Source organism: Narcine bancroftii, chromosome 4, assembly GCF_036971445.1.
Source record: "Narcine bancroftii isolate sNarBan1 chromosome 4, sNarBan1.hap1, whole genome shotgun sequence".
NCBI lineage: Eukaryota > Metazoa > Chordata > Chondrichthyes > Torpediniformes > Narcinidae > Narcine > Narcine bancroftii.
Genome location: NC_091472.1, coordinates 175,039,770 through 175,064,431, shown reverse-complemented (window position 1 = coordinate 175,064,431; position 24,662 = coordinate 175,039,770). Strand labels below are relative to the sequence as shown.

Here is a 24,662-nt window from a genome sequence, read left to right as displayed (position 1 = left end):
TGTTACTGTGCTGTATATACTTCAAGTACCTGTGCCTTCTTCCAGAGTTAAAATGACCCTCAACTCTAGTAAACCCTGATTTGCATTATGTAAATATGATGCATTCTGATTTTTTTTCCATCTGCTTCATAAATATCATTACCTTATGTTGGTAGGTTTGCTCAATTTTACAGGTGTATTCTTTCTAATGAAACTGCCATGTTCCTAGTTAGTGAATTGAAAGATAAGGAGAGTGACACCTCCCCCAAATGTCCCAAAATGGGCAATTGGCTGAATACACTTGCCAGTTTCAAACACTTGTTCCTCGTGTATTAGCTGATCTCCAATGAGGAAGTAGAGTTGCTCCAAGAGTTGGACTTGGTGATGGAAGTAAAATCCAATGACCAAACTGTCTGGTCTTCACTGTAGTGCAATCCCATTGTGGGCATTAGATGTTGGCCCTGGTCACTTGTGATGTCTTGTTAGTGGAATAGCTTTCTGATTTATGGGATTATGTACCACGTAATACTGTATAGGCATGGTGCTGCTTATCACTTAAGCTTCCTCCAATGCTTCCAACCTAAACTAAAGGCATCTCGCTTATTTGCTTATCTAGTTTTCCCCTCAAATGCATCAGTACATTATTTCATAGACACCTCATGATAGCAAGCTTCATAGTCTCTATACTATTTTCCTTTGATTTCTACATGACCATCTGCCATTATCTTCTGTATGTAAACTGTTCATGGTTTTAATTGAATTTCATGAAGTTATCTCAGCTTTCTGTCCACAAGAGACAGTCTGCATTAGAAATCTAACCTCACACTTTTTAACCTCAACCTTGCAAACCATTTTTCCTACTGTGCCCTCCTCCCCCTCAACACCAACAACCCCCCCCCCCTCCCCAAATTATCTCTGGTGGGTGGATATCCATTTTAATATTACAGCAGCCCACTCTGTATGCAATGATCCCAGAATGATCTAACCATTCACTGAACTGGATTAGATACAAAGAACCAAGTAGCTTGATCAAATTGTTGAAGAGAGAGTCAGTATTGCATGGGAGCAGGGATTGAAAACTGTGGAAGGAGATGGAAATTTTATTTGTATTGGGTCAAGACCTAATGGTGAAGAAATCTGTCACCACATCAGCCTCTTAATTAATGGCATTCATTAAGAAATGTTTGTTAATTAGGTTACTGCTAAAGTATATTAGCTAATCACTGAACTGTTTAAGATTGAATAAATCAGGAATTCATAAGCATTTAATAAATGAAGGTTCAATTAGAATGGATTAACATATGTAAAATTTAGAAATGAAGGACAGTATTAATTGAGATTAAAGGATTTAACGTACTTGATATCAAATTTCGTTGGCAGAATTGTTGAGATCAGCTGTGAGTGATGTCACACCATGTAACATAAAAAGTGCATCTCTCAGTAATGGTGACCTTTGCAATTAAATAATAAAGGACAGAAGACCAATGTACTTGATTTTTTTTTGTGGGACTGGGTAGATTCGGACCTGCTGCAAATGCTCAGTGCCATGCTCCTGGCAGGTAGCATGTCTGACTCCATGAGGAAGGGCATGATCACCCTTATCTTCAAAGAGAAGAGGGGAGGAGGAGGATATCAGGAATTGGAGACTCGTATCATTGTTAAACGTTGTAAAAGGCCTACTAAAGTCCATATAGACATCATTCACAGTTTTCCTTCATCAACCTTCCTGGTAACCTCCTTGAAAAACTCGACAAATTGATTAAACACAACCTACCACACACCAAGGCATATTGATGATCCCTAATCAGTCCCTGGCTATACAAATACTTATATATCCGATCTCCTAGAGCACCTTCCAATAACTTGCCAACTACTGACAACAGACTCGCCAGCCTATAATTTCCAGGGTTACTTTTGGAGCCTTTTTTAAACGATGGAAAACATGAGCTACTCTCCAATCATCCAACAAAGCACCTGTGGCTCAGGACATTTTAAATATTCCTGCCAGAGCTCTTGCAATTTCTACACTAGCCTCCCTCAAGGACTGTGAGAATATCTTGTCTGACCCTGGGGGTTTAAGGAAACAAGCACCTCCTCTAATCTGCATAGGTCCATGACCTCACTGCTTGTTTTCCTAACTTCCCAACTTTGTAAATCCCTGCTGTGTTTACCTTAAATTAGATCTGTAATTAGATCTCTTGTTCTCAGCATCAGGCTCTTCTGCAATGTATCAAATGCCAAGATGTCTTCCTTGTTTATCCATGAATAGAATCATTAATTTCAATAATGAAAAGAGGTGATTAAAGATGCTGAAAAGATTCACAAGAATTGACTGGGACCAGTCAGCTTGAATTATATGGACAGGTTAGGACTTTTCTCCTTGGAGCATATGAGGTTGAGAGGAACCTAATAGAGATTAGGCACAGTCTATTTCTCTGGTTGGAGAATTTAAAACTAGGGAGCATTATTTAATCTGAGAGGGGAAAGAGTTAAAAGGGACCTGAGGGGCTCTTTCTTCACACACTGGAGGGTGGGTATAAGAGACAAGCAGTCAGAAGAAGTCATGGGCATGGATATTGTTATGTTCAAAGGACAATTAGACAGGTACACAGATAGAAAAAGTTTTGAGGGATGCGGGCTAAACATAGACAAAGCTCAGGTAGATGCCTTGGTCAGCATGAACATTAAGCCGAAATGACTGTTTCCATGATGTAAAACTCTGACTCTATTTACTGGTTTGCATTGGAGATAGCACCATGCTATTTGACCACAGCTTCTTTCGATCTGTGTTCCACTGCTATGCTAATGTTATTTTGTGACTGTTGTTGACTGCTGATGTGTATTGTTGGGTGTCAGGTCTGTGGTGTACCAAGTCAGAAAATAGCTGCAAACACTCAACTGGTCAGGCAGCATCTGTGGAAGAGAAATGGTTCATGTTTAAGGTCTGGAATCTTTTTGTCAGAACTGGGAAAGAGAGAAGACAGGTTTACAGTAGAACAGAAAGTGGGGGAGAGACAGGTAGAATGAAGGGAATATCTCTGTAAGAACAAATCCAAATGTGTTGCGTGCAGTCACAAACACATGTTGCTTCTTTGTGTATGCAATATGCTGTTAATGGCAAGGGTGTGGAGCAAACTGTACCTCAGATTTGTCAACCATATCATGTCTGATATATAAACGACTCAGAAGAAAACAGACTTCTTTGTTGAAGTGAAAAATCAGTCTTCATTAGCAAAATGATGGCCATGTGCTTGAAAAATTGTCAAATTAATACTTTAAAAGAATAATAGAAATAGCAGCTAAGTAATGGAGTGTGGTTCATTTCATTGGTATTTTTAAACACAAAGGGAGAGAATTAACTTGAGACCAAAGTTGCCCATCTCTGTACCTACAGCACACATTGGGCTGTCTTAGCTAATCTCGCAGACGTTGTCCGCTCTGTTCATGAAGGTCTGTGCAACCCCATGGTTGTCCCATCATTCCATAGCCCTGGAGGGTCTGACCAACTGGTATCAAAACCCTGCATGGTGAATGACAACTTCTGACAGAAATGGTGGGTCTGTCTTTTACAAAAGGAATGAATGAAACAAATTGCAACAAAAAAGAATCCATAGAAAGTAATGCCTTTGACTTTAGAAAGGTGATGTTCCTGCATTTAGTGCGGAATAGTGCGGGAAAAAGTTTAGGTTTCAATTCACAAAGTTATCAAGTAATTGATCATTTTGCACCACTTTTTTCACGATGTGATTTCATTTCAGTGCAAAATAAAACATAATAGGAATGTTGGCCACATGAATAGCACAGTGTGTTTTTTTTACATTAACAAGAGTGATTTATTCAGTGATTACAAGAAATCACGTTCATTCAGTGTACAGTTCTTCCAGCCATGGGTTCATATTATGGAACTCTACAGCACAAAAACAGGCTTTTGGCCTGTCTAATCTGTGCAGGATTATTCTGCCCAGTCCCTATGGCCTGCACCCAGATTGTAGCCCTCCATAACCCTCCCATTTATGAACTTAGTCAAATTTTTCTTAAATGTCAAAATTGAGCCTGCATTGACCACTTCAGCTAACAGCTCATTCAACTCTCTCACCACTCTCTATGTGAAGAAGTTGCTCCAAATGTTTTCTTTAAATATTTCACCCTCCAACCATGTCCACTAGTTAACTTGTCTTACCTTACCTCAGTGCTTGCATTTACTCTCTTGACTGCAAGAAGAGGAGAGGTTAAAAAACAGTGGGAGAGGTAGAAGTAGGTGCTTGTTTAAATCTCTTTGGGGACTGTAAGAGCGGGAGTGTGAATGAGAAGAGAAACAGTTAAAAAAGCAATGGGGAAAGTAAGCGATCATTTGAATTTCGTTGGGTTACTGTGAATAGCTGAAGCCAATAAAAGGAAGATACAGTCAAGTGGAGCATCCATTGTGGAGTGGCCATTGTGTGAATTGCTTGAAGTAGGAGTGGGATTTTGAGGCTTTGGCTCGAGAGGCTTCGGTAAGCAGAGGCTTCGGTGGAGGTGTAAGAGTTGAGGCAAGGTTTTTCTATCTCTTGTCTTTTTAATAGACAGTGGGAATGGCAGCCAAGGCAGGGGAATGCTTCTCTTGCAGAATGTGGATTGTCAGGGAAGCCATTAGATCCCTGATGACTTCATCTGCGAGAAGTGCATCCAGCTGCAGCTAATTACAGACAGTGTTAGGGAATTGGAGCTGGATGAACTCCAGATCATTCAAGGGGCTGAATGAGTGATAGACAGAAGTTGCAGGGATGCAATCAAACTAGGAGAGAGGAGGAAGGTAGCTAGGTGACAGGAGGGAGGAAAAAGGGAACAGACAAGAGTACAGGGTACCCCTGTGGTCATTCCCCTCAGTAACACGTATACTGCTGGGTGGGGGGGTTGGGGATGATGGACCTATCTGGGCCAGGCAGCAGGCAGACCAATAGCTCCATGGTCGGCTCTGAGTCTCAGAAGAGAATTGGGAAGGCATTAGTCATAGGGGAGTCATTGTCAGGGGAACAGATAGGAGATTCAGCGGCCACAAAAGATACTCCAAAATAGTGTTACCTCCTGGGTGCAGGATGTCTCTGAGCAGGTGCAGAATATTTATTCTTAAGGGGCAGGGTGAATAGCTAGAGAATGTGGCACATATTGGTACAAATGAATGGGCTAGAGGTCCTGCAAAGTAAGTTAGGAAAGAGGCTGAAAAGCAAGATCTCCAAGGTGGTCATCTCTGGATTACTCCTGGTGCCACAAGCTTGGGAAGGTCAGAACAGCAAGATAGTACATGAGTAGCTGAGGAGATTGAGCAGGGATTCAAGATCTTGGATCATTGGAACCTTTTCTGGGGAAGAGTGACCTGTACAAGTGGGACGGGTTGCACCTGAACTGGAGGAGAACATATATCTTGGCAGGGAAGTTTGCTAATGCTCTTATAGGGCGGGAGTATGCATTAAACTAAATTCGCAGGGGGGGTGGGAATAAAAGTAAAGAGGCAACTGATAAGTAGGGACAGCTGGTAGGGAGTTTGTGGAAGGACAGGCAGGTAGGGCAAAATTGCAGACAGTGCAATGCAACAGGGACACTGAGTCAAAAGTAGCAGATAAAGTGCTAAAGGGTTTGTATTTAAATGCTCAGCATAAGAAATAAAGTGGATGACCTTGTAGTTCAGTGACAGATTGGAAGGAATGATGTTGTGGCTAAAGATGGATGTCTTTGGGACCTGAATATCCAAGGATACACAGTGTATGGAAAGGATGTGCAGGTAAGCAGGTGGGGCGGTGTGGTCTGTTGGTAAGGAACAACAATAAATCACTAGAGGTGACATGATTGTCAGCTATGATTTTGTGGCCATCATGGAGTCGTGGATGTCATTGGGAGTTGAATGTCCAAAGATACACAGTGTATTGAAAGGATAGGTGGATACGCTGAGGGGGTGGTGTGGCTCTGTTGGTAGGGAACAACATTAAAATCATGAGAAAGAGGTGACGTAGGATCTGAAAATATAGAATCTTTGTGGGTTGCCAGTATTAATAAAACACCATTGGCAGTTATCTTCAGACCTCCAAACAGTAACCTGGATGTGGACAACAAATTATATCTTGGCAGGGAAGTTTGCTAATGCTCTTATAGGGCGGGGGTTTGCGTTAAACTAAATTCGCAGGGGGGTGGGAATAAAAGTGAAGAGGCGACTGATAAGTAGGGACAGCTGGTAGGGAGTTTGTGGAAGGTCAGGCAGGTAGGGCAAAATTGCAGACAGTGCAAATTGAGTGTTTAGAAGAGCAATGTTATGTTAGTCATGAGAGATTTTAACATGCAAGTAGATTGGGAAAACCTGGTTGGAACTGGATCTCAAGAGAGAGAATTTGTGGAAAGCCTGTGAGATGGCTTTTGAGAGCAGTTTCTTGATGAGCCCTCTAGGAGATCCGTCATCATGGTAACTATCCCTTGTAGTTGAGGATGATGGCCTTCATTCCGTTGATCTACGAGTGAAGATGTCTGTGTGTGTATTTGTTTAATGTGTACTTGATGTTGCAGATGTTACTTCACAAATCAACCAACTAATTCCAATGGCATGGAAACCATGATGATTGGAGCTGATGGATTTGTTGTAGCCTTCATCCACCTTCACAGCTGTTGAGTTCAGAGTAACTTTGTCCCCCTGTTCCACTGTTGAGGACTTAGTTGGATTGTTCCTTGTCAGGGACCTCACCTTCGACCTTACTGCCACGGGTGACCCGAACAGGAGCCTAGCTCCAGATGGCATCACTCTTGGGATCACAGGACCACACAAGCTTCAACACCACAACAAGGTAACAATCCATGGAGAAGATTAGCTGCACCAGATGTGGTGTTGTGTAATATACCAGAGATGATTAGAGAGTTTGGAGAAAAGGTACCATTAGGGGCAGTGCTCACAGTATGAGTGAGTTCAATTTGAGATTTAACAAGGAGAAACTGAAGTCAGATGTATCAGTATTTCAATGGAGTTGAGGATTAACTTGAAAGAAGAACTGGCCAAAGTAGATTGGAAGTGGGCACTGGTGAGGAAGATGGCAGAGCAGTAATGGATGGAGTTTCTGAAAGAAATGGGGTAAAGGTTCCATTATTGTCACTTAATACTACATTTAGAATCAACATACAGGAAATTCTTTGACTTTTGTCTAAAGTAAGACAGACAGAGAGTCGCCACTTTGTCCAGCGCCCCTCACAGAAACCTACAAGCATCTGGTGTTCTGAGGAGTTCTCCCCTCCAAGTATATAGAGGGAGTGCAGTGCAGATTTACAAGGTTAGTTCCCAGGATGGCAGGATTGACATGCGCTGAAAGGTTAGAGAGACTGGGCTTGTATGCAATGGAGGATGAGGGGAGACATGATTGATGTATATAAGATTATCAAGGGGCTAGACAGGGTGAATTCGGATTATATGTTCCCAATGTTGGGAGAGACTAGGACTAGAGGGTATAGTTGAAGAATACAGGGAAGGCCCTTTAGGACAGAGATGAGGAGAAATTTTTTAACCCAGAGAAGTGTGGATCTGTGGAATGCTTTGCTGTAGAGAGTGGTAGGGGCAGATTTGCTGGATATGTTAAAAAGGGAATTAGATAAGGCTCTTGTGGGCAGGGAAGTTAAAGGTTATGGGGATAAGGCTGGGAATCGATACTAATAGTGAATAATCAGCCATGATCTGAAAAATGGCGGTGCTGGCTCGACGGTCCAATTGGCCTACTCTAGCACCTACTGTCTATTGTCTGTTATTGTCTACTGACCAGGACTGAGCCTGCTTAGCTTCCAAGATCAGGCAATCTCATACGTATTCAGGCTATTAGGTTTCTGCTGGAAGGTGCAGGATAAATACATACCAAAAAAGAGGAAATACTGGTATTCAAATGGAAAAATGTCACAACTGTAACTGACAAGGGAAGTCAAAGCCAACTTTTTTTTTTAAAAAGGGCATACAAGGAATCAAAAATTAATGGGAAGATAGAGGATTGGGAATTTTTTAAAAACTTGAAGGTGAAGTATGAAAGTAGGCGAGCAAATAATATCAAAGAGGATACAAAAGTTTCTTCAAGTTCTTAAAAGAGAGGGGAGAGTAGATATAGAACCACTGGAAAATGACGCCGGAGAAAACCTAATGGGAGACAAAAAGATGACAGAGAAACTGAATGAGTATTTTGTATGAGTCTTCACTGCAGGAGACATTAGCAGTGTGCCAGATGTCAAACAGTATCAGGGAAATGAGTGCAGTTACTATTCAAAGGGAGAAGGTGCTCAGAAATCTGAATGGACTAAAGGTCGATAAATCTCCTGGACTAGATGGATTGCACTCTTGGGTTCTGAAAGAAGTCATGCTGGAGACTGTGGAGGCATTGGTAATGATCTTGCAGGAATCAATAGATTCTGGCATGGTTCCAGAGGACTGGAAAATTTCAAATGTCACCTGACTATCAAGAGGGGAGGGAGGTAGAAGAAGGAAATTATAGACTGGTTAGCCTGGCGTCAGTAGTTGGGAAGATGTTGGTGTCAATTGTCAAGGATGAGGTTACGGAGTATAGTACATTTCCCCATATCCGATACGCTTGGGACCAGATATTGTTTGGTTTTTACGTTTTTTCGGTTATCAGAACAAAATTGAAAAAAATCCATAAACTGCACAGTAGCATCAGCCACCACCAATCCCCGACACCTCTCCGCCGCTGTCGCCGATCCCCGACACCTCCCCACCGCTGCCAGTCCCGACTATGGTCTCCGCTCCTGCCTGAGATCTCTGCTCTTGCCCAGGAGCACAAGATCCCTGCTCCTGAAACAAGGACAATCAGCATTCATGCCCTTTGAATTGAGCTGATCCTTGCACCTAGTTTCTCCCCATGCACTGCCAGACACACCGACTTCCTCCGGTCTCTCACTGATGGCTCGAGATGCCAGCCTGCTTCTCTGAGTCAACATCCAGCCATTCAGTGTCTGTCTTCCCGGCTGGTTCTGAGCTCTGTTGTTACTGAAGTGGTGTCAACAGAGCATCAGAGCCCCACATAGGCAAGTTGGGTGATAAAAGTTTTCCAGCTTGTGACATCTTGTTGATGCTAAAAAAAATGTTCAGTTTTTGGATCTCTTCAGTATTCAGAAATTCAGATACGGGGAAATGTATTTGGAGGCACATGACAAGATAGGCCAAAGCCAGCATGCTTTCTTTAAGGGGAAATCTTGCTTGACAAATCTATTGGAATTCCTTGAAAAGTGACAAACAGGCTGAATAAGGGAGATGCTATGGATGTTGTCTATTTGGATTTTCAGAAGGCATATGAGGCTGTTTAACAAGCTAAGTACCAATGACATAGCAGGAAACATATTAGTGAGTGTAGAGCATTTGCTGATTGGCATGAAGCCGAGTGTTGTAATACAGTGATCATATTCTAGTTGGCTCCTAGTTGCTAGTGGGGTTCCACAGGGGTCAGTGTTGGACAGCTTTTTATGATTTTGATTATGGAATGATTATCTTTGTGGCTAAGTTTGCAGATGATATGAAGGTAGGTGGAGGAGCGGGTTGTGTTGAGGAAACTGGGAGGCTGCAGAAGGACTTGGATAAATTAGGAAGAATGGACAGAGAATTGGCAAATGACATAGAATATCAGAAAGTGTGAGGTTATGCACTTGGCAGAAAAAAAAATGGGCGACTATTTTTTAAATGGGGAGAAAATTGAAAATACCCAGATGCAAAGAGACTTGGAAGTCCTCGTACAGGATAGCCTGAAGGTAAACTTGCATTTTGAGTCGGTGGTGAAGGAGGTGAATGCATTGCTGGCATTCATTTTAAGAGGAATCGAATATAAGAGCAGTGATGTGATGTTGAGGCTTTATACGGCACTAGTGAGTCCTTACTTTTGAGTATTCTGAACAGTTTTGGGCTCCTCATGTAAGAAGGGATATGCTGACATTGGAGAGGATTCAGAGGAAGTTCACATTGATGATTCCAGGATGAAAGGGTTATCATATGAGGAGTGTTTGACAGCTCTTGGCCTGTACTCCTTGGAATTTAGAAGAATGAGAGAGGATCTCATTGAAACATTATGGAAATTTTAAAGGACTGAAAGGTTGTTCCCCATGTTGAGAGAATCTAGGATAAGAGGGCATAAATTTAGAACAGAGGTGCATATGAATTTCTTCAGCCAGAGAGCAGTAAATCTGTGGAATTTATTGTCACAGGTGATTGTGGAGGCCAGGTCATTGGATGTATTTAAGGCAGAGATTGATGACTTCTCCCAGAGTGGTGATTCTGTGGAATTCTCTGCCCAATTAAGCAGTGGAGGTTGCCTTCTAGAAAGTATTTAAGACAAGTATGGGTAAATGTTTTGCAGATTGGGGAATTGAGGGTTGTGGGAAACAGGCGAGTAAGTGGAGCTGAGTCTAAGGTCAGATCAGCCATGATCTTGTCAAATAGCGGAGCAGGCACATTGGGACAGATGTCTGACTCCTGCTCCTGTTTCTTACCTTGACACGAACAGTGCAGCTGTCTAGAACACAGTGGGGAGAAAGAAATTGAAGAGTATTCCTGCAGGGTAAGGTGGTTGAGGGCTGATATGGAGCAGAAACACTGACAGGAGGGGAGATACCAGGATGCTCCCAGTGTGGTCCCAGCTGGACTGAATGGCTTTATCTTTTGTACTCCACATTCCATATATTACAGAAATACGAGGGCATGGGATGCAGTTTTCAAACACAAATGCTCTATTTGGGATAGATCCAGGATATGAAATTCAATTCCTGTAATTGGGTTGCATGGTATTGAAATGCTATTATAGCACCAACGACTCAGGTTCGAGTCCAGACCTGCCTGCAAGGAGTCTGTACACTCCCCCACGATTGTTAAGTTAATTGGGTGGCGCAGGTTTTAAAGGCCTGAGTCTTCAACCCTGCTGTATTGTTAATTGTTTTTAAATTAATCAAAGTCACTAACATTGCATTTATTTATTTTTGCACTGAAATTAAACCATAATCCAAACAAAAATATGTACAATTCATTACATTGGTAGCAATTAAGTGGATTGGAACCAGACTTTCTCCGCGTTGTACCAAAACACTTTTCCTGGTAAGTAATAGAAGTTTATTACATTGTGCCAAATCATTTGCTTAGCTGTTTAGATCATGGAAATCAGAAAAGGTTTTTTCTATGGTTTCAGTACTAAATCTGGGTAAAACTTTGAAGTCCACTATCCAATTATTTGGAAATTCCAATGCTTCTGCATTTGGTTCACCAGGTCATATTTTTCTGAGCTGCCCTTAAACCGTCCAGGATCCTGTTTTCATTACTTCCTTTGAACTCATCATAATCCTGTATCCAGCTCTCCCTGTCTGAATTTTTCAGTGCTATCATTCTTTTCTGAAGCAAGAGTGAAGGGATGGCACTGCAGTTTTTTTTAAGACTACAGTACGGATACAGGCCCTTCCCGCCCACAACCCAGTGTCCCCCAAATGCACTAATTAGCCTACAAACCCCATACAATTTTTGAAGGATGGGAGGAAACACAGGGAAAATGTATAAACTCCTTACATACAGTGCCAGATTCAAACCAGGTCACGAGTGCTGTAATATTATTGCCATTGGTCTTGGATGTCACTGTGGGAGCAGTCACTCAGTAGCCTCTTTTAGAAGAATAGCTCATGTTGAGCATGGAGAGACATGATGATGGCTACCAAAATGGCAGGAGGGTCTAAGACAGTGGTTCTCAACCTTTTTCTTTCCACTCACATACCACTTTAAGTAATCCCTACGCCATAGGTACCTAATTGACTCGTTACGTGCACGGTTTCATAACTCCAAAGGAAATGGGCCAATGACAATTTTTCTCAAGCAAAATATTTCAGTAACAATTGGGTCTAGAGCCATGGTTCTCGACCTTCCCTTCCCACTCACATACCACCTCAAGCAATCCCTTACTAATTACAGAGCACCGATGGCATAGGGATTACTTATGCAAGTGGAGAGAAAAAGGTTGAAAACCATTGGTCTAAGACCAACACAAGATGTGGAATAATTTGTATCGGAAGAGATTCCAGTTATTACACAATTAGCTATTCAAATTCCATTGCTGTTAACAGTAGAAGGAATGTGGGGGTGATAGGTTACAGAGATAAAGAGTGAGGAATAGGACAGCTCTGAGAGCTGGCATCGATTTGATGGACTGAAATGGCCTTCCAAACCATAAGGAAATGCAGAAATGTGAGAGCATTAAAACTACTGATTTCAAAAGAAGAAAGTAAAAATGTTTGCGTCTTGTTTGCATAGCCTTGATTTATGCTCAGAATCAAATTAGCAGTCTTTTGTTGCCTAGAACCCATTATTATTTCAACACTTTAGCTATGAGAGTCATTTCTTGTAATTAGTTTCCCAGGTAACTATACAAACTCGTATCAAACAGCCAGAAGTTTAAGCTGTACAGGAAGAGCACATGAGCATTGCTGCAGTTAAATGCAGACATTCAGGAAGAAATAGCTGGTTATTAAATATTGCCAACAAATGCAGTTTAACAGCTGGTTGCAAAATATGAGACTAATCTGAAAAAGTTAAGTGGACAGATACTGATGGGTGAACATGGAGCAACTCAGGGAGTCAAGCAGCATTAATGGGAGAAAAAGAATTGTCGACATTTAGGGCTTGACTTGCTGAGTTCATTCAGGAATTTGTTACTCCAGATCCCAGCTTCAGCAGTCTCCCTTGTGTCTCCAGACACTGCTGGGTCATGAATGATGCCTCATTCCATCTAAATGCAGGGTTGGAATTGTTACATTTGAACCAGGCTTGCAAATGGATTTGTCCACTTGTTCTATCAATCTCTCTCCGTAACTCTGCACTCCATATGGTGTTTTTAATTGCTGTACTCTGTCTGGGTCAAAAAATCTGCTTGTAAAATTAACTTTTTCATTGTACTTCAGGACATAATAATAAAGTTGAACTCCTACACAGAGTCCACAAGTAACAGTGGAAATGCACAGCAAACTGATCTGTATTTGAAAGTCAAAATAAAATTGACTGTTTAAATTTGATTTTTACTTGATTAAGCTATTGTGAACTTGCATCATTTCAAATGTTGTTGCATTTAATCATTTCAAAGAATAAGTCAAATGTATATTGCATAGAAACGGACCCTTCATCCCACCCTATCTATCAACCATCAAGTACCTCTTGACACTCATCCCATTTTTTAACCATTTTTTCCTCTTCTTTGGCAATTTGAGTCCTTGACTTGATGCTTCTTAAATTCTATGAGAATATAGGCCTCCAGCAACTTTACAGACAGTGAGATTTCTACTCTTATTGCTACTCTTCTACATCCAATGTTACTCGATGCTGAATTCCCACCTGAGAGAATTCATGAAGTACTTTAATGGTTCAAAGGATCAGGGAAGACATTGTGTTCTAAGTTCTGTCCACTGTCCGAGTTAATAAATACTCTGCAGTGGATCAGTCAGATTGTGTTGTAAAATGGACGGTTTGGGAACATTATCTCAGCTCACAGTGAACAATTCTAACTCCATGGTGGATGCACTTAGTCATCAGCTGGGTTGTGAATTGAGTGATTTGCCTAGCTTTGAACAGGCTGTTTCTGCTGAACTGAAGGGATTTCCTTTTTTTTCAGCAATGGTTGGATGGGAGGTGTCAGAGAGTAGTGGTAGAAAATTGTTTGTCCAGTTGGAGGCCGGTGACTAGTGGACTTCCTCAGGGATCGGTCCTGGGTCCACTATTGTTTGTTATATATATTAATGATCTGGAAGTAGGGGTGGAAAATTGGATAAGCAAGTTTGCGGATGATACAAAGATTGGTGGCGTTGTGGACAGTGAGGAAGATTATCGTAGATTAAAAGGTGATTTAGGAAGGCTGGAGGTGTGGGCTGAGAAATGGCTGATGGAATTTAATACAGATAAGTGTTAGGTGTTACATTTTGGAAAGGCAAATCTAAATAGGTCATATGCATTAAATGGTAGGCTATTGAGATGTGCAGAGCAACAAAGGGATTTAGGAGTTGTGGTAAATAGTACCCTCAAGGCTGATACTCAGGTAGATGGTGTGGTGAAGAAGGCATTTGGAATGTTGGCCTTCATAAATCGGAGTATTGAATTCAAGAGTAGGGAGGTTATGATGAAATTGTACAAGGCATTCGTGAGGCCAAATTTGGAGTACTGTGTACAGTTTTGGTCACCAAATTATAGGAAAGATATAAACAAAATAGAGAGAGTGCAGAGAAGGTTCACAAGAATGTTGACAGGATTTCAAGGTTTGAGTTACAGGGAAAGGTTGTGCAGACTGGGGCTTTTTTCTCTGGAGCGTAGAAGATTGAGAGGGGACTTGATAGAGGTGTATAAGATTTTAAAAGGGACAGACAGAGTAAACGTGGATAGGCTTTTTCAATTAAGAGTGGGGGAGATTCAAACTAGAGGGCATGGTTTAAGATTGAAGGGGGAAAATTATAAGGGGAACATGAGGGGAAATTTCTTTATGCAAAGGGTGTTGGGGATGTGGAATGAGCTTCCGATAGACGTGGTCGAGGCGGGATCATTGGTTACATTTAAGGAAAGACTGGATAGTTACATGGATAGGAGAGGACTGGAGGGGTATGGAACGGGTGCTGGTCAGTGGGACTAGGAGGGTGGGGATTTGTTATGGCATGGACTAGTAGGGCCAAACTGGCCTGTTCTGTGCTGTAAGTGGTTATATGGTTATCTTCTATGGCTTGGCTTCGCGGACGAAGATTTATGGAGGGGGTAAAAAGTCCACGTCAGCTGCAGGCTCGTTTGTAGCTGACAAGTCCGATGCGGGACAGGCAGACACGATTGCAGCGGTTGCAAGGGAAAATTGGTTGGTTGGGGTTGGGTGTTGGGTTTTTCCTCCTTTGCCTTTTGTCAGTGAGGTGGGCTGATTATATGGTTATATGGTTATGGTTAATGACATTAGCATTTACCCGAGCCTAGCATAGCCAGAGATCTGCTTCTGCACCTTCAATTTTAAAGGATGAATGGGTTGATTTAAGCCAGGCTATCATAATACCCTCAGCCCCACCAATACCTTCATCCAAATTATGTACTGTATATCAAACAACAGAAGTCTCAGCACTGATCCCTGTGACATATCACTGGTAGTAGTCCTTCAGACAGAGAAACACCCCTCCATCACTGCCCTATGTCTTCAGTGTCCAAGCCAATTTTCAATCTCATTTACCAAGTTACCATGTATCTTTACCAAGCTTCTCTGATCAGGCTTTTGTGATATTTGTTATGTTAAAGGAAATTGTCCTTTTTCATTGAACATTTTCAGTTAATCTGATGACATATTGAACCTCCTGAAACTTCCAGTGAGTCCACAGTGAATGAACGAGTTAATGTTTCAGACTGGTGATATTTAATCAGGTGTGATGAGCTGTCATTGATCTATCTTACATAATTGTGTTATTAATCTTCAGGTATATTAAATTTTATATAATAGTAGGTTTGGATTCAGGGTCACACAGATACTTACAGAAACCATTTGAAAGTTGAAATGTCTGTTAAGCTATTGTTCTATTAGTAGCTTGTTTGCTTAAAAAGACTGCTAATTCAAAACTTCAGTCATAAAAGTTTTATGACTGCTCTCCATTGAGAACTCAAAACAATAGGTTTTTGCTCAGAAACATCTGTTTACACACACAGCCATTCTGCTGGCTGATTAACAGATAGTTCCGAGTCCACTTAAAAAGTGGATCTAAGTGGACAGAGTTGCTTTTAGCATATAGATATGAATTAACTTTGAAGGAAACTTCAAAAGACATAAATAATGCCACATGCCATATTACTTCTGGTCAAAGGAGAACAAAGAATGTGGCTTTTGAAGGAGGAAAACCATTTCTGATTGCCTAATTTTTGTCCTTGGAAATGGTCACTTTTGATTAAGAAACCAAAAGTAATCTTGCATTTGAAAACCATTTTTAAATGGTCACTTTTCTGGGTTTGTGAAATCATAGTGGAAGAAATTAGCCACTTCACTCTCTTTGAAAAGAGGACAAATTCCAAAACCTCCATGCAAGAGAGGTAAAATCACTTGTATGAAGAAACATTCCTCTGAAACAACTCTATAAGAAATTTGTGAGTTTACGACACAATTACTTTTGAGCAACAATTAAAGAAATCTGATGCCTCATACTTACTCCATAATTACTTTTGAGCAGGAGTTTCAACACAAAAACTTCCTGAGATGAAACTTTAAAAACATCTTGAATCAAGCTTAAACTGTAATATTTTTCACACATGCATGCACAGACACACATTTACTCATAGTGGGGTTAAGTTGGAGGTAAGTTTAGAGTTAAGTAAGAAGTGTTATGTTATTAATAATTAATATTAAAAATTGTTTTAAAAAGACCATTGTCTTGGTGTATTACCATTGCTGCTGGTTTAGTATGTAACAATCTGAAGCATTTACTTTTTGTTTCCACAGAAGTTGCCTGACCTGCTGAGTACCTTCAGCACTTTCTCTTTTCATAGGAAATGAAGGAGACTAACTTTCATTCATCCCACAAATGGTGGATCTTGGGGTTGTGGATTTTCCAGCCTTACATGCTTTTGTGTCATATTTCCAACATACTGATGAACATTGCTGATGTCCAAAGTTTTGGGCATGGATCAGCATATGGGATTGTGATATTATGGCTGTTACGGAAATACGGTTGGGAGATGAGCTCAATGCTCCTGTGTTTCAATACTTCTAGTGAGGCTGAGGTAGAGGAGGTAAGAAAGAAGGAGGAGTTTCACTATTGAATACAGAGAACATCACGGCTGTACTTAGAATATCCCAGGGGAATGTCTTGGAAGGCCAAATGGGTAGAACTTAAAAATGAGAAAAGGTAATCACATTGGGATTATACTGAAGGTTCCCCAACAGTAAACAGGAATGGGAGGAATGAAATCACAGATAGGGGCATGAATAATGCAGAAATAATTAGTGATTTTTTTTTTAACTCCGCTAATATTGACTGGGACTGCCATATACTAAAGTATAAGATGGGGCAGAATTTGTTAAGTCTGTCTAGGAAAGTGTTCTGAAGCAAAATGTCAGTAGCTCTAATGGAGATATACTTGGCCTCCTCTTCGAAAATGGTTAGTGGATGAGTACTTATTAGTTTGAGGGAGTAATGGAAAAGTTAGGAATGGTTCTCAGTGAAAATCCTAAATTGGGTTTATGTAATGTATGACAGTATATTCTCAGGGTTGTACGTGATGTTGTGTGTACTCTGACAATAAATTTGAACTTTAAAATTGGAGGAAGATTAGTTTTGGTGCAATTAGGCTGAACTTGTAACAGTTGATTGGGAGAAACTGTTTGCAAATAACGAGTTGTCTGGCAAGTAGGAGACTTTTTAAAATGAGATGGGAAAAGCTGGTTATAAACAAAGTATTGGTTAGGCCACACGTGAATTGTGTGTAGCTCTAGTTACCACATTATAAGAAGAATGTGATTAAGCTAGAGTAAGTGTAGAAAAGGTTGTCAAGGATGCAACCTGGAATGGAAGCTATAGTTATAAGGAGTAGTTGAATAGGTTGGGTTCATTGGAGCAAAGGAAGCTGAGAGGTGAAATGATCAAGGTGTATAAAATTATGATGGTAGCCATCTAGAGTTAGTTTCTCATGGTATGGGGTTCTAAAAAAAATAGAGGGCAGGGAGTGGAAGGAGGTTATTTCACAGAGTTGCTGTACTGAGCTTCCAGAGGAGACGATAGAACAGCTGTAACATTTAAGAGGCATTTGAACATGTACTTGAATGGGAAAGATACAAAGGGATACCAAATTTAGGCAAGTTGGTTAGTGGAGATGGACAGGATGGCTGGCATTGATGCATTGGGCTGAAAGGCCTATTTCTAGGCTGTGCAACACTATGACCTGTGAAAAAATTTGCTCAACACTAGTGATTGTGTTTCCAATGCATGCATCAACCTCACAGTGTATGCACTGCTGCTGGAATACATGTATCAAAGAATATAATTGACTTGATTTTCATTTCCCATGTAAACCATCAGCATTTATTCAGGCTTTGCACTCATTATTAATTTCCAAAATAATGTTCTGAATACTTAACGTGCAAATAGAAGGCATTTCAGGCTGTATGCAAACATTAGCTTTGTTAGAGCTGCCACTGGAACCAGATTTACAGCAATAAATTTATCATTCACAATATCATTGGATAACTATATTTGTTCAAGCCTCATAATGTGATTCCCTGTTGCGGCTGATTGAAAATATGGCAAAGTTATTTTCTGTTGAAAATAGCCAATGGTTAAAGGTGATTCCTCTCATAATCATCTCTTTGACACTTTCCAGCTTTCAACATTGCATAAAGTCTCCTATTATTCCAATATCTGAAAGCACGAAGGAGGATTGAGTGGGAAATCCATTAAACGGTGACCTGTTATATCACTAGTGTTGAGGTTTGGAGACTGGGTACAAGTAATAGACCATTTTAAATGCATGGGATTTATTTCATGGTCACACGCAGGTAATAGCACTGGAAGAAAATGTCAATAACTGCTTAGTTTATAAAGCACCTTTTACACTAAAATACCCCATTGAGGTGAGAATTGGTAAAATAGTGCATAGTGAGTTTTGGTCTCCGAATTATAGGAAGGATATAAACAGAATAGAGAGCGTGCAGAGGAGATTTACAAGAATGTTGCCTGGGTTTCAGGGTTTGAGTTATAGAGAAAGGTTGAGCAGGCTGGGACTTTATTCCCTGGAATGTAGAAGATTGAGGGATGGTTTGATAGAGGTATTTAAAATTATGAGGGAGACGGGTAGAGTCAATGTGGCCATGCTTTTTCCATTGAGAGTGGGAGAAGATTCAAACAAAAGGACATGGATTGAGATTGAAGGGGGAGGTTTAGGGGAAACATGAGGGGGAATTTCTTCTCTCAGAGTGTAATGGGAGTGTGGAATGAGCTTCTGGCTAAAGTGGTAGATGCCAGTTCAATTTTAATGTTTAAGGAAAAGTTGGATAGGTATATGGATGAGTTATGGGCCGGGAGCTGGGTCAGTGGGACTAGGTGGGAGGAGGTGCTCGGCATGAACTAGAAGGGCCGAACTGGCCTGTTTCTGTGCTGAAATTGTTATTTGGTTAACATTATAGTGTCAACACTTTGATATTTACATTTGTTATGGAGACTGATTTAAAAGCAGGTGTTGGATTGCATTCATGTAAGAGAAACTTGTCCGTGAACTACTCTTTGCAGACAATGCCACTTTAGTTGCCCATTCAGAGCCAGCTCTTCAGCGCTTGACGTCCTGTTTTGCAGAAACTGCCAAAAAGTTTGGCCTGGAAGTCAGCCTGAAGAAAACGGAGGTCCTCCATCAGCCAGCTCCCCACCATGACTACCAGCCCCCCCACATCTCCATCAGGCACACAAAACTCAAAACCTCCAGAGGTATAACATAATATAACAATTACAGCACGGAAACAGGCCATTAGGCCCTTCTAGTCCACACCGAACCAAACACTCCTCTCTAGTCCCACCTACCTGCACAATGACCATAACCCTCCACCTTCTTCTCATCCATATACCTGTCCAGATTTTTCTTAAAATAATAAAATTGACTCTGCCGCCACTATTTCTCCCGGAAGCTCATTCCACACCGCTACCACTCTCTGAGTAAAGAAGTTCCCCCTCATGTTACCTCTAAACCTCTGCCCCTTAACTCTTAACTTATGTCCTCTTGTTTCAATCTCTCCTACTCTTAACGGAAATAGTCTATCCACATCCACTCTGTCTATCCCTTTCATAATCTTAAATACCTCTATCAAATCCCCTCTCAACCTTCTACGCTCCAAAGAATAAAGACCTAATCTGTCCAATCTCTCCCTATACTCTAGATGCTTAAACCCAGGTAACATTCTGGTAAACCTTCTCTGCACTCTCTCCACTCTGTTTATATCCTTCCTATAATTAGGCGACCAGAACTGCACACAGAACTCCAAATTAGGCCGCACCAACATCTTATACAGTCTCAACATCACCTCCCAACTCCTATATTCCATGCAATGATTGATAAAGGCCAGCATACTAAAAGCCTTCTTCACCACCCTATTCACGTGAGTTTCTACCTTCAGGGAACGATGTACCGTTACTCCTAAATCTTTCTGCTCTTCTGTATTCCTCAATGCTCTCCCATTTACCACGTATGTCCTGTTCTGATTCTTCTTACCAAAATGAAGCACCTCACACTTATCAGCATTAAATTCCATCTGCCATTTTTCAGCCCACTTTTCTAAGCAGCCCAAATCCCTCTGCAATCCTTGAAAACCTTCTTCATTATCCACTATTCCACCTATCTTAGTATCGTCTGCATATTTACTAATCCAATTCAGGCCATGTTGAATCTGAAGGATAACCCCACATTCTGCCTGAGTAGTTCTCAAACCTTACGGTATAAACATTGCATTCTCCAGTTTCCAGCTCCCCCTCCAGCCCTATCTCTCTTGTTCACATCTATCCTGGTCTCCTCATACAATCCCTTCTTTCCGAACCTCCCCTCTCACATACCTGTTATCCAGTTCCCTTCCCTTTTCTCCCACTGTATCCCCCCCCACCCCACTCTCTTCCCATCAGACGGTCAACAAGTTTACCTATCTCGGCTGCACCATTTCATCAGATGCAAGGATCGACAACGAGATAGACAACAGACTCGCCAAGACAAATAGCGCCTTTGGAAGACTACACAAAAGAGTCTGGAAAAACAACCAACTGAAAAACCTCACAAAGATAAGCGTATACAGAGCCGTTGTCATACCCACACTCCTCTTTGGCTCCGAATCATGTGTCCTCTACCGGCATCACCTACGGTTCCTAGAACGCTTCCACCAGCGTTGTCTCCGCTCCATCCTCAACATTCATTGGAGCGCCTTCATCCCTAACATCGAAGTACTCGAGATGGCAGAGGCCGACAGCATCGAGTCCACGCTGCTGAAGATCCAGCTGCGCTGGGTGGGTCACGTCTCCAGAATGGAGGACCATCGCCTTCCCAAGATCGTGTTATATGGCGAGCTCTCCACTGGCCACCGTGACAGAAGTGCACCAAAGAAGAGGTACAAGGACTGCCTAAAGAAATCTCTTGGTGCCTGCCACATTGACCACCGCCAGTGGGCTGATATCGCCTCAAACCGTACATCTTGGCGCCTCACAGTTCGGCGGGCAGCAACCTCCTTTGAAGAAGACCGCAGAGCCCACCTCACTGACAAAAGGCAAAGGAGGAAAAACTCAACACCCAACCCCAACCAACCAATTTTCCACTGCAACCGTGTCTGCCTGTCCCGCATCGGACTTGTCAGCCACAAACAAGCCTGCAGCTGACGTGGACATTTACCCCCTCCATAAATCTTCGTCCGCGAAGCCAAGCCAAAGAAAGAGGATACTTGAATAGTGCACCACTGTATCCTTCAATAGTGTTTAGAGTTGTTTTAATGCAAGAACATATGTTATCCAGTGACAAACATTTCACAAGCAGTTGCAGTAAGTAGTTAAGGCAGCAAATGGCTTATCAGCCTTAATCACAAAGGGTCAAAGAAATGAGGAAGTGTTGTTACAATTTGGTGAGACTACACCTGGAGTACTGTGTACACTTTTTGGTCCCCTTCCCTAAGAAAGGACATGGCGGCACTGGAAATGGGCAAAAGGAGATTCATCAACCTAATACTTGGAATGAGAAGGTTATCTTTTCTGGAGAGGCCAAACCCTTTGGAGTTTAAAAGAATATTATTGAAATATACAAGATCCTGAGGGGGCACAACAAGATAAATGTCGAGAGGATTACATTAGTGGTGGAATCTCAAAGGAGGGGATACAGTTTGAAGACCAAGATATGAAGAAATTTCTCTTTGGAGAAGGCGGTGAATCTCAAGAATTCTTTGTCTCGGGGAGTTGTGAAGGCTAGATTATTAGTAATATTTAAAATGGAGATAGATATATTTTTGAAAGATCAGAAGTTGAAGGTTGTGGAAATTTGGTACAGAAGAGGAATTGAGGCCTGGGATACATCAGCCATGATCACAATGAATAGTGTGGCAGGAGGCTCTGCCCCAATTTCTTGTGTTCTGTTCATTGTACATTGGGAACAAGTCAAATGCATTGATTTTTATGCATCAAGTTTCTCTGGTTGGTCACATGTTGCTTGGAAAGCTTGTAAAGTTTTTAATATATGACCAAATAAGTTTGGTCATATATCTCCTTTGATAACAGTTAGAGGGAGGTAGGTGGTCTAGTGCAGCCTTGGGGGAAAGGGGGGGCACAGCACATTCAAATAAAAATCTTGTTGGTTTGTTTTTCTCCTCACATAACATAAATATTTTTATGATTTTATTTTTGTTTAGTTGATAGGGAGCAAAGTACTGAAGAAACCAAAACATGACAACTTTACAGGGAAGGGGGGCTCATAAACTTTGAGCAGAGTCCAAAAAGGGCCTTGGCAAAAAAAAAAGATTGAGGTTGGTGCATGAATCACAAAACTGTCAAGAAGGTCCAGCAGGTAGTTAAAGCTAATAGCATTTTGGTCTTTATTGCAAACAGTCTGGAGTTTGAAAATAGGGTGTCAGGATCTCATAAAATGGCAGGGGAGGGAGGAGCCAGGTGCCCTACTCCTGTTCTAACCTGTGAATGGTCTGTTTCCTTGCTGTATGACTGAATGATTCCATAACTCTGGGCTCGCCATCTACTGCCGTGGTGGCACTGTGGCTTTGTAATTATGCAATATGTCCCACATTTATTACCAGGCAGTTGGTCAACACAGCTAAACGAGGGCAAGGCTTCTTCAAGCGACTGAGGAGAGAGGAAAAGGAGAAAGAAACTATGCAATTGATGGAGCAAAGGAAACAGATGGAGAAACACAAAACTGCATGGCAACCTCCAAAGTTCTCCTCTGAGGAGGAATCTGATGAAGAGTACAGGTTGGTCCTCTCAAACTCTGAAATGTCTGAGCCTGATTTTTGAATGCTTCGTTGGTGTAGGAATTTCAAAAGTGCACATCCTTACTCTGTCATTTTAACTTTTGACAAATATTGATTAGAATCCAGCAGCAAGGTAATTGGTTTCTATTTTGATCATTATTTAACAATGTTCGCCTGTATGTTTTTTAAGTGAATGAAATTTAGGTAATGTTTTAATCTAAAGATGCTGACCTAGAAATAAGCACAAGTAGAAAGTAAAAAAAAAACAAGGATGTGCTAATGTCCTTCTAATCAATTGGTGTCTTCCCCACACTGTGTTTCATTAGCCACAATTAGCCAAGGAAATCATGTGAAAATGTAACTCATCTTAATTGGTACCTCATTCATCACCCTAACCTTTTACATGCTCCACCAGCAGTTAACCTTGGCTACAGTGTGTAAAAGTTTCTACAGGTTGTCCCAAGCATAGAACATGGAAAGATACAATGTGGGACAGTGCAAGAACAGGCACACGTGACCCTGCCGAATATGATGATTTCTGCTGCTTGTACATGATACATGTCCCCCCATTCCCTGCATGTTCCCATGTCTATCTAGAAGCCTCTTAAATCTTACTATTGTATCAGCTTCCACCACTACTCCTGACAGCCAATTCCAGGCACCTACCTCTCTGAGTAATTTTTTTTTAATTTGCCCTGTACATGTTCTTTAAACTTTCCCCTCTCCCACCTTAATGCCATGTCCTACGGTATGTGATGCTTTATCCTGCAGAAAAGAACCTGATGATTTACACTATCAATGCCTCTCATAATTTTAGAAACATCTATCAAATTGCCCCTCAGACCCCTGCACTCCAGAGAAAACTGCCAGTTTGTCCTCACTGTGCCCTGGAAACCAGGCAACATCCTGAAATCTCTACACAGCTCAGTGTATGGAGAGGCACACCATCAGCTGTACGTTCGCCTCCAAGTCGCACACATCCTCTCTTGGAAATATATTGCCAGGTTTTCATCAATGCTGTTTTAACTCCTGGAATCCCTTCCCAGCAATGCTCTTCATCAGAGAGATTCAAGAAAATAGTGAACAAATGAAGAAAGACAGTAAACACTGCAATGATTATACATCTTCATCTCTGCAGACAGCATGATGCTGCACTTTAATAAGATATTAAAAATGCACAGTGAACTGTTTGTAATACCTTGTGATGGAATTTGGATCCTGTGTATTGTTGAATCATATTAAGGATGTCGGTTTCAAATTTGTATGGATTCTTGTTTATCTTCCAGGCATATTCTGTACAGATGACATTTCATTAGCCTCCAGATCATCAAATAATGTTATTTTAGCACCACATTTAATTATTGGTTCAGTGGCAACATTTTCCCTGTAGTCACAAAATTGTTTAAAGCCAAGATGCTACTGTTAATCACAGAAAGAATGATCTGCGCTGTGAGAGTTGCCATCTTTCATGTGAGAGTCCAAACTGAGGCCTTGTCTGCCTTTGGAAGGAATTAGTATAATCCCAGTCCACCTCCTGAAATATTCTCCTGGTTGTTTTCCCGTTATGCTGTGGTAAAAGTCGCCCCTGTGTGAGGTCTAGGTATACCAACTCGGTTATGGTTTGATGCACTGGAGAAGATTACAGGAACTAGCCCTTAATAATATGATTAGACGTTTCACCTCTTGTACTGTGGTCGCTTGGAGGCTCTTGCTCCTACACCAGAGAGCTCCTCTTTCTTT

General features: G+C 41.4%; 1 protein-coding gene across 4 annotated transcripts in view; it reads left to right on the top strand.

Annotated features, from left to right (window-relative positions):
• The window catches only part of LOC138761255 (coiled-coil domain-containing protein 60-like), a 176,645-nt gene that overhangs the window by 95,843 nt on the left and 56,140 nt on the right, over window positions 1-24,662 (top strand). For all 4 annotated transcript variants that reach the window (XM_069933098.1, XM_069933099.1, XM_069933100.1 and 1 more), the window contains one exon: window positions 22,749-22,922. In XM_069933098.1, coding sequence (XP_069789199.1) covers window positions 22,749-22,922 — 174 coding nt within the window. The remainder of the gene's footprint in view (window positions 1-22,748; window positions 22,923-24,662) is intronic.